The 11,215-nt window shown below is 40.2% G+C and overlaps 1 protein-coding gene across 1 annotated transcript; it reads right to left on the reverse strand.

The window, feature by feature from the left end:
- Positions 1–3,548: 3,548 nt before the first annotated feature.
- On the reverse strand, positions 3,549–9,822 carry tmem229a (transmembrane protein 229A). The gene has a single exon (XM_085386977.1). The coding sequence runs from the start codon at positions 9,729–9,731 to the stop codon at positions 8,667–8,669; it is 1,065 nt and encodes a 354-aa protein (XP_085243103.1). The 5' UTR covers positions 9,732–9,822; the 3' UTR covers positions 3,549–8,666.
- Between the last annotated feature and the right edge of the window lie 1,393 nt (positions 9,823–11,215).

An 11,215-nucleotide genomic window follows, 5' to 3' on the forward strand; every position in this document is an offset into this window, starting at 1 on the left:
GAGAGAGTTGAGGGGACTGATAAGGAATGGGAAGGACAGCTACAGGCAGAAGATGGAGAACCAGCTTCAGCAAAACAACGTTGGTGAAGTCTGGAGAGGCCTCAGAACCATCTCAGGCCACAAACAGCAGAACTCTCTGCCTGGGAGGGATGTGAGGTGGGCAAATGAACTGAATCATTTCTTCAACAGATTTGATTCAACCATGAGACAGTCTACAACATCGGCTGCAGACTCACCCACCCCCACTGCTGCTGTTCCACCTCAGACACTTCACACCTCCTCTATTCACCCTGCTCACTCCTCCCCACCCCCAACAACAGCATCCAATACACACTCAACACAAGGCTCCAGCCTGTCTCTCTCAACCACCCAGGTTAGGAGGGAACTGAGGAGGATTAATGGCAAGAAGGCAGCGGGCCCAGACGGCATCAGCTCGAGGGTCGTCAGGTCCTGCGCGGACCAACTGTGTGGGGTGATGGAGCACCTCTTCAACCTGAGCCTGAGGTTGGGAAGAGTCCCACAGCTCTGGAAAACCTCCTGTGTTGTACCAGTGCCAAAGACTTCACGCCCCAAGGACCTCAACAGCTACAGGCCGGTGGCTCTGACATCCCACCTGATGAAGACCCTGGAGCGGTTGGTCCTGGCTCAGCTTCGGCGCCTAACAAGCTCATCACTGGACCCACTTCAGTTTGCCTACCAGCCTGGCATTGGCGCGGATGATGCCGTCATTCACCTCCTACATCGTTCCCTCGCTCACCTGGAGACCGCTGGAAGCACTGTGAGAATCATGTTCTTTGATTTCTCCAGTGCCTTCAACACTATTCTTCCCTCGGTTCTGAAGGACAAGCTGGAGAACTCTGGAGTGGACCATCACCTCACTACCTGGATTTTGGACTACCTCACCGACCGACCACAGTATGTGAGGACTCAGGGCTGTGTGTCGGACAGGGTCGTCTGCAGTACGGGGGCCCCACAGGGAACGGTTCTGGCTCCGTTCCTCTTCACCATCTACACTGCAGACTTCTCCCACAATTCCACCCAGTGCTTCCTGCAGAAGTTCTCTGATGACTCTGCAATAGTCGGCCTCATCACTGATGGGGACGACAAGGAGTACAGAGGACTGACTCAAGACTTTGTGGACTGGTGCCAGCTGAACTACCTCCAGATCAACGCCAGTAAAACCAAGGAGCTGGTGGTAGACTTCCGCAGGCACAAGCATTCTCCACTGCAACCACTGAACATCCAGGGTATGGACATTGAGGCTGTGGACAGCTACAGGTACCTTGGTGTTCATCTGAACAACAGACTGGACTGGACTCATAACTCAGACGCCCTCTACAGGAAAGGGCAGAGCAGGCTGTACCTGCTGCGGAGACTCAGGTCGTTTGGGGTGGAGGGCCCACTCCTGAAGACCTTCTATGACTCTGTGGTGGCTTCTGCTATCTTTTATGGTGTGGTCTGCTGGGGCGGCAGCATCTCTGCTGGGGACAGGAAGAGACTGAACAGGGTGATCCGAAGGGCCAGCTCTGTTCTAGGATGCCCTCTGGACCCAGTGGAGGTGGTGAGTGACAGGAGAATGGCGGCTAAGCTGTCATCCCTGTTGGACAACGTCTCCCACCCCATGCAGCAGACTGTGACAGCACTGAGCAGCTCCTTCAGTGGGAGACTGCGGCACCCACGGTGTGGGACGGAGAGATTTCGCAGGTCTTTCCTCCCCACTGCTGTCAGACTCCACAACAAAGACTTTAACTGAACAAACACACACATCCACACATGTGCAATAACACTAAGTGCAGTAATCTTTTCTGGCATCGTTGTATTTTTACTCAGTTGTATATAGCATTCGTATTCTATTTTTATCTTATTGTATATTTTTATTCTATTTTATTCTACTGTATATAGTATATTATTTTATTCTATTCTGTACAGCTGTGTACTGTATTTATTCTTATTGTATTCTAATTTTTGCGTCATAACTTTTGCACTGTCCATTTCCTGCTGTGACAAAACAAATTTCCCACGTGTGGGACTAATAAAGGTTATCTTATCTTATCTTATAAAACAGTGACACTGCTGCTACAGTTAGCAGCTGCTTAGCTTAATTCTCTGCAGAAACAAACTTGCCAGATCTAGCCTTGTGAAATTTTTGCATTAAGTCAACATAAAGTAAGAAAATCAATAACATCCTATGCCTCATTAGAATTAATCTGTCCATGTTATTGAACCACTCCAATATACGTCAACCGATATAGTGTCTTCAGTCTGGTCTTAACAAAACTGACCTAACACCACCGCCACCGTAGCCCACTAATGTCATTTAGTAATCATTAAGGCTAGCTAAGCAAAGCTAAGCTAGCTTTAGTCTTGTTTTTAAGGAATAGGTATGCAAGTGGTATTGATCAGTTTTTTTTTTCACGTGGACATGTTAATACAATTCACGGTCACTGAATTATTGTGATGCTGTCCTCTGTTTTAGGCGACACAATTGTGGTCAGAAGTTTAAGGTACATGCACACATCACGGGCATGAATATCATTGTAATTTTGAACTTTTAATGGTCTCTCTGAACTGTTCTTTTTCCACGGTGGAAAGGGAGAACAGCATACATGTTCAGTGACGTTAAAAAACAAGAATTTGCGTACACAAGTTTACATTTATTTTGCCTAAAAGCTGGACCAGGAAACCATCTAATTTAAATAAATTCTACCAATAATGCCAAGAAGAGTGGTCAAATAACCAGCAAGAATTATACCAGAAGCTTGTTGATCGCTACTGAAAGGATCTGGTTGAGGTGCAACTTGCTAAGGAATATTTTACCAAATATTACTGGGGATGTATCTATTGTAGTCTGGAAAAAGAACAGTTGAAAGAAGTCATAAAAAGCCTGAACTTACCGTGACATTCATGCCCACGATGAGTGCATGTAAATTTGTGTCCACAACTATAGTGATCTTATTTATTCCTCTCTCTATTTCTCCTCTCCAGCTTTCTTGTGAAGCCCTCTCCTTCTACCTCACCTCCACCCTGAATCCTTACATCACCAATGTCACGACAGCTGCCCAGCTGTGCAGCGACTTCCTGTGCCGAGGAAATGGCCGCTGTGTCAGAAAAAACTACAAGTCCAGCCATTACCTCCACCTAAACCCTGAAAGTTTCAGGGTTGTGAATACTCAGAAACGCTACTTTGTTCTAGGAAGTCCAAGCTTGGCAGACCTGAAGTCTTTAAGCAGGAGATTTAACTGTCAGTGCTACAAAGGACTGAAATGCACTCCTAGGACATACAAAGAGCTTGCCAAGGCCCTGATGTTCAGTGTTAAGCGAGGGCAGTACCAGAACTCCCCCACTCTGAGAAAAGTTGGATTAGATGACACCGAGCAGGCCAGCACCGCTAAAGATAAAGTTAATAAGAACTTTAATGCAGCTGACAATTAAATTTGGTGGTTACAAACTAAATTGTTAGTCTGGTCTAGAACCCAGAATCAAACTTCTACTCACATAGAAGATGAGCTTATAGTCAACGATTAACTCAATATATATATATATATATATATATATATATATATATATATATATATATATATATATATATATATATATATATATATATATATATATATACTGCTACCTTTTGCTGTGTCAGTAAAAAACAACTCAGTAAGCATAGGGCTACTTCATGTACTATGAATAAAACCACTGACAGAATCTATAAACTACAAGCACAATACCAAATCACAGATGTGTCACCTGTGCCTGACAATATTACAGCCAGTTGGTATTTGAATATGATTTGACTGCATATGCAAATGGAAAAAAAAGAAAAACTGCAGCAGTTTTTTATTTCTTTCTCTGCAATGACAAAGTACTGAATGAATGAAAACATTTTTCATTTTAAATTCTCAGTAATTTATTTAATTTATCTCGGCTCTTTTAAAAATATGTCTGTGTATGCAAATGTATAGCGAATATAATTTGTGTGAGAAAAATAAACATGAATCACCAGACGCACTGACCTTTATTCCAGTTTAGATCGTTGTCAGTGGCTTTTGATTGCTTGAGAGAAAAGGTCTGACAAGCAGTGGATTATTTAAGTCTATAAATGACAAATGAGGAAAGTGCTGGAAACATTCCTCAGAGAAAGTTGCCTGTACTTCTATGACAGCATTACACATAGCACCACAGAGTTGCTGTAGATTTATCATTCGATCGCATTCCAGAGGTGCTGTTGGATTGAAATACGGTGGCTGTGAAAGCCATTTCAGTTCAACAGAGCACCTGTCATGTTCAAGAAAACATTTTGAGATGATTTGAGCTTCGCGAAATAGCATGTTGTCCGGCTGGAAGAAGCCATCAAAAGATTGGTGGTCATAAAGGGTCTTTCTCGGATCAAAAAAGCAGCAAGTACTTGGATCAGGATGCTTTTATATTGATTATGCCAGATTCTGAACTTACAATCAAATGTTGAAGCAGAATTCGAAGCTCATCAGAACAAGTAATGTTTTTCCAACCTTCTACTGTCTAATTTTGGCGAGTCCATGCAAAATGTAGCCTCAATTTCCTGTTCTTAGCTGAGGAGCGGTACAAAATGTGGTCAATCAAGTGGTTATTTGAATTATTGTTGCCTTCCTATGAGCTCAAACCAGCCTTGCCATTTCCTCTGACCTCTGACATCAACAAGTCATTTTCACCCAGAGAATTGCCGCTAACGGGTACCAACAAACAACTTACATTCAAAGAGTCACTTAAATCATCTTTCTTCCCCATTCTAACGGTCAGTTTAAACTCTCTGTCACCATGTCTACTTGTCTGAATGTACTGAGCTGCTGCCATGTGATTGTCGGATTAGACATTTGGATTAATGAGGACATAAACAGATATGTAATGTGGCGACTATTAGAGAAATATCAATTAATGGAATTTCCCGCTGGTCTAGTAAAGTTTTAAGGACCATATTATAATGTTTTATTATTCAGGTGTTGGAAAGGAAGTTGCCATAATAATCAAGCCAACTGTTCAGTTTCACTTCCTAGTATTAGATACCAAAAGATATGTTGAAAATGCATGTTCATTTTTATAAACAGCAGTCACAGATTACTTCTGATTGAACGTGTTAATGAGGCTTGGTGTATGTTGCTCCCATTGTGATTTACAGTAAATATTGTAGGTCACTGGTGTATTCACTCAGAGTCCTCTGGGTGGTGTGTGTGATGTCTAAATGTTCGTATTTGCTTATGTCACAATGATCTCCATGGTGTCGCGGGGAGAAAGAGAGGGAGTGAGAAAGTGAACACAACTATACAAAAAACCCCAGCATCACATAACTAAAAATTTAAATGAATTACATTGCTTTTTTGCAATTTTCTCTGTCTTATTTGATTTATATCAGTGCTAACTCAACCAGAAAGCAGTAATTACAGATAACACACATATTATCAGGTTGTGCCAGGAACTATTATCTTATGCACTAAAGAAAATGATTTGCAGCCATAAAACCAAGATTGTCTTGATTCTGTTGCTTGTGTGCCTGGATCTGCTGAGATTTGTTCAAGCTTGTGGTATGGAAAACTACAAGTATTTCCTATAGTTACCAGTGTCTGGCAGACCTTTTTTGTTCCTAGCCTTTTAGCAGAATGCAAACACCAAGTCAGTAAATAAAAAGAAACCGCACCCTCCACAGGGCAAAACCTCTGTATAAGGGTTTGATTTACCCTTTCACTTTACGCCTGGACTGCTTTTAACTTTTAACCTTGACTCTTCAACAGGAAGTAAATATTTCCATAGATATGGTGTAATTGCGCCTCTGCTGAATAATGCAAATGTTAAAGAAATGAAGGAATACCAGCTGCGTCACAGGAAAATTGTATTTTTATTTAAAATTCTAAGTCATACAGTACATGCCATTGCAAGTTAGATATTTTTTTTTAGTTATTGTGCAATTTCTTTCAAACGTTCTTTTTTTTTTATAGCTTTTTAAAAGTAGTTTGGTCATTTTTTTTAAATCTTCAAAAAGTGCACAGCCAAACACGAAAGTTAAGTATGATTAAAATACAGTTATTCTGTCATGGAAAAAAACTGTAAGTTGTACAAAGTTATTCATGTGGGACAGAGTGTAAATGTTTAAGAACACCAGTGTAGCTGCCAGGTTAAACAAGGAAAAAAAATCAGTAGCCAAAGTATTAGGCTGAGTAGGGTTCAGTTCAGCTCTCAGTGCTAATCATATCAGTAGAATTTCAAAGGGCTTTAAAACTAAAAAAACAATTAATATGAATATTTGTTAATAAACAAAATAATAAAATAAAGCACCTGTGCAAAGTATGCTTCTAAATTTGTATAGACAAAAAATAATTTGTCACCTAAATAATCAATCAATCAATCCCAGAGAAGATCATCGTGTTTCTAATTCTAAGTGCAAAGTGACTGATTCTAATATTTTAATGGTGTTCAAAAAGGTCACAGAGCAGAATCATTTCTTTGCAGTTCATTGAAGCATATTACTTCTAATGAGGCAGCATAGGAGGTTAATATCTAGAGAATATAGATGATACAGGTGATACATATAGGTGACTGGCTGCTACAGTATGTTGGTGAACCGGTATGGCCTATATTATATCAATATTATATTAACCCATATATCACTAAGTCACATATTTTGTATATCAATAAAAAAATCAATATTGACATTGGCCCCCAAAATCCATTTTCAGTCAGGCACTTCCTTTCGACCCACAATTGTAGCACTTGCAGATAAAAAGCTGAGTTTTTTTTGTGTCGCTTGGACTCAGTTTGCGCAGGAAGGCACTCGAGCAAATCAGTGTTTGGGTCATGAAAAAGAAACTGCAACATCATGTCTCCTCATAATCATTTAGCTACGGATTCCTTTGCTACATATACCACTGGGTTTATATCAACTCTAAGAATTGCCATGCATTGCTCTGTGATCATGTTAACAAGCTGAGTGGATGCAGTTTGTTTTGAAATGTTAAGGAGTCGAATAAAAAGGTGAAAAATTAACAGATGACTCTGTCTTAAAAATACTGACTTTGGAATATTAGTTGATACATGTGAGTTAATGAATAAAAGAAAGCTTTACTGGTATTTTAGCATGCAGATAGGACACTTAAAGCATGCTGATGTATAGGTGAATAACGTAAGCGATCAAATCCAAAACACATCTGCCATATGTGAAGAACGGGAAATCAGTCACTGCAATCCATACAAAACGGAATCTTCACACTTTCAAAGTCATGAGGACATGTAAAAGTTGTTCATGTTACAACTGTATTTTCCACTAAATGGGTAAAAACGGCAGTAATTGAATTTAAACAGTTAGGGTCCAAAGTTTTGAATTCCTTGCTATACCCTAAAATATCAGGCAGAGCAGAATAAAAGCACAGGTAACGAGGGTTAGGGTCGACTCGTAACTTCCAGAAGTTATTACCTCCACAGAAAATCTTGCTGAACACACCAATCTTCACCAGCCTGAAGAAAATGAAACGTATTAAAAAATCTGATAGTATTTTATAATACAGAGCGCAGCTAAGAGAGCAATAACTCTAGAATTAGAATTGGTATGCCAATGTATTTTATCTGAAATGACAATGTTATTATATTAATCTAGATATAATTAGTAGTAGACTCATTAGAATTAGGGGTAATAATTCAAGCTTTTACAGGGAAGAAGAAATAATTATACTGTATATAATTTTAGGTACTGCATGAATGATAGTGGTAAACCCACAAATGATAATTATTTACCTATAAGTACTTAGCAGTAGATAAACTAGAATTAGAGCTAAAAAGTCAAGTTTTTACAGGAAAGAAGAAATAATTATAATTTTAAGTAGTCTATTATGTCCAGGTATTTTCTTTTTCTCTGAGTTTAACCATCCTGTACTGTAAATATGCTGTACTTTTTGCATTTTTTTCTGGATTATATTCAATTTTCCATTTATATTACCTATAAAAGTACCTTTCCCACTTAGAAGAAAAAACTAAAAGTTGCAAATACTGCAGGCCACACAGGTGGCCCATGTGATCTTTTAACAATAGAGTAATCGGGCTGGTGTTTACTTTTCCTTGGAGTCCAACCTAGAAACAAAATTTCAATCCTATCACACTAGTATCAATCCCACACCAATACTAGCTTCGGTATTATATCTAACAGTATTTGGATTGATCCGCCCACTTATACTCTGAGGCACACCAATGCAATTCACAATGTCAATATAAAAAGTAGAGCATAAATATAGAATAAAATTTGGATCTTTTTTTGTTCACTAAAATAGATGGAAATAATACACTACTTAAAATGATTGATTTCTATCTCATTTCCTGTAAAATACCCAGATGTTGTGCACTACTTAAATTACAAATGCAGTACTTAAGAACATTTTTCTGCTTTCCTGTAAAAAAAAAAAGTTGAATTATTACCCTCTTATTCAAGTTTGTCTACATGTAAATTCCATTTAAGTCTATTACACCCTTGATCGTGGACTGTATTATAAAGTGCTACCAATATTTTGATATATGGACAAATGTTCATTTTTAGAAGGTGTAACGTAGACTCTGATTTTTGTTGTTTACTGCCTGATAATAAATAGATGTCCCTTATTAAATTAGTTGTATTTCTTCCTCACTTATATATTAGTTTACAACCATCAAACTTAGAATTAAAGTTGCTTTTTGTTTGGCTCCAGTTGTCCATTGACGTCTCCATTCTCTTCACTTAAATCATGCACATCTTTGGTGCACTTGATTCTCAGCAGGACATTGGACAGCACGTCCTGATAGAGACTCAAGCAGATCCACCCGGGCAGGTAGAGCAGGGTGATAAGTCCCATGAAGTTGTGAGGATAGTGGGAGTAATCCCACGAGCAAGCGTTAAACTGCCTCAGGACCAGACCCCAAGAGAATTCCCACGTGTAGATGAAGCAGATGTAGATGGGGAGTCGTCGCCAGGACCCCCAGCCCAGGCTGAAGTGCAGGTAAAGGTAGAGCTTCTCCACCACGAAGCTGCAGCTTCCGTACATCAGGAAAGACCACAGGGACGTGTGACCGCTGAGGGTCCTGTCAGACTTCTCCACCAGGTTGAACAGAGAGGTGAAAAGGACCTCGTCCAGAAAGCCGTGCATCCCGAAGAATAAGAAGCGCGCAAAGCCGGGAAGACCGTGCGGGGGTCTGCCTTCCAGCTGGAGGTCAGCGGAGAATGATGGGCGATACTGTAGATGTGACAGCTCTCTGTGAAACACCTGAGAGAAGTAGAGAGCCAGGATGTAATGCACTACCAGCTGAGTCCCAGAAACCACCCTCACTTGCTCGGCCAAAGTGTTAATGTTCCCGATCAGAATCTGCAGCCCGATGTAGATGGACGGGTAGAAAACAAGATGAAACACCACAGGCCGACCTAGGAAGCACCTCTTCTGTGAGTAGATCTTTTCCAGCGCAAAATGGGTCAGCGAATGCATGATGCAAAGATACGGAGAGGAAAAGCCCATCAGCTTAGGGTCCCGTGAGTGCAAAAGCCCCTGTAAGGATGACAGCAGGACATCCAGAGTCACGCCGTGCATCCCGTAGAAGTAAAGCCGCATCCATCGCGGCAGTCCTCGCGGCGGCTCCGTCGCGTCCCCGGTGTCTGAGCCCGGTTCTTGCTGCTGGCGGAGCTTTCGTGCCGGTTTGAGGCCACCGTCCTGCTCTCCCGAACACACGCGAGCACCGTCGCGCCACCGACCGGCCATGATCACTCTGTGCGGAGAGCTCCAGCTGTCCCCTTCCTGTGCATTGTTTTCTTTTATGTTGTGCTGCAGACGCGCAGTGAGCGAGCTGCGACTAAAAGCATCTCCTGCAAGAGTACGGGATGCTGCGTTCACGTGCTCCCCAGAAGAAACAGTTTTCTGAGTACACTTTGACAGGGTTTTAGTTTTCCTACGTACCATAAATGTGCTGTTTACGCTTACTTTTTCTCATCAAGACGCCCTTTCCGCGGGCTGTACTTGAGGTTTAACTAATTTGTTTAGCGGATTTCCTTCCCGATAAGGCATTTGCAAATTCAACTTTGAAACTGAATTGTTTATACATGTTAATTACCCGCCAGTCTTCTCCTTTCCTTTGTGGGCACAGTGATATTTTTCAGCATAGTACATAAACGACAGCTGAATTACAGACCAGAATGAAGCCAGTGGTGGGATGTATGTCCTCGATGTGTGTTCTTTCTGTTGTTACAGCACGAATAAAACATGTACCCACTTATGAAAATATGTCACAGTAGGCCTACATTTTAAAAGGAATGCATTGGTTGCTTTAATTTACAAACTGTTTAAAAGAGATGTGAAAAAATGTACAGGTGTACATTCACATTCACTACAATGCAACACTGAAAATGTCATGAAGAACCCACATTTTCCAATATTTTGCAAGGAAAATAGGAAACGATTCCAGACATTTATTAAAACAGGTACAAACATACATAGAAATACAGTCTATAAGGCAAAAAACAAATAAATTAAAAAAAACCCGAACAAAACAAAAGCGGATTTTGTACAATTCTAATGAGCTTTAAAGTCACCATGACCACGTTTATTCTTCAACATACCCTGAACTCTCATAGGCAAGGTTCCTTGTAATTTAAGATGCCCCCATTTGTTATGTTTAGGCCTCCCACTTCTTATTTTTGTTTTCCACTTGTTTCAGTTTCCTCATTTTTTTAAAGGCCAAAATACAAACAATGCCAAGAAATCAGAATCAGAATACTTTATTGATCCCTAGGGGAAATTATTTTTTGTTACAGTGCTCCATTATAAACAAACATTAACAAAGACAGACAATACCCTAACTAAGAATAACACAATATATACAGGCATATATATACATAAAAGTCACTTATTAATAAATAGCTGAAAAAGAACATGTGCAAGAAAAAGAACATGTGCAAGAAATGGCAGATTTGCAGCTTCTTGTTGGTTCAAAAATACTAATTTACGTCTGTAAAATGTGTCACTTTTCAAGGTTTATCTAAAAAAAATGTAATAAATTACATGTTTCTGTGACAGACAGCTAAGTCCTTTATGTCTAGATAAAACACTGTCTCATCGCTTGACTTTGTTGCTTAATAGCTGATCAATTCACACATCAGTGTTTAGAGCCTTATAAAAGAAGTGTCCAGACACAAACTTTGAAAGACCATTAGGCCAGGGGTAGGAAACGTTAGTCCTCGAGAGCCGGT

The sequence above is a fragment of the Rhamphochromis longiceps genome, linkage group LG17 (genome assembly GCF_057381845.1).
Source record: "Rhamphochromis longiceps isolate RC_006_pf linkage group LG17, R_longiceps_female_GT1.1, whole genome shotgun sequence".
NCBI classification, from domain to species: Eukaryota; Metazoa; Chordata; class Actinopteri; order Cichliformes; family Cichlidae; genus Rhamphochromis; species Rhamphochromis longiceps.

Coding starts and splice junctions, on each gene's coding strand:
- tmem229a (XM_085386977.1), bottom strand. CDS start 9,731: ATGGCCGGTCGGTGGCGCGACGGTGCTCGCGTGTGTTCGGGAGAGCAG.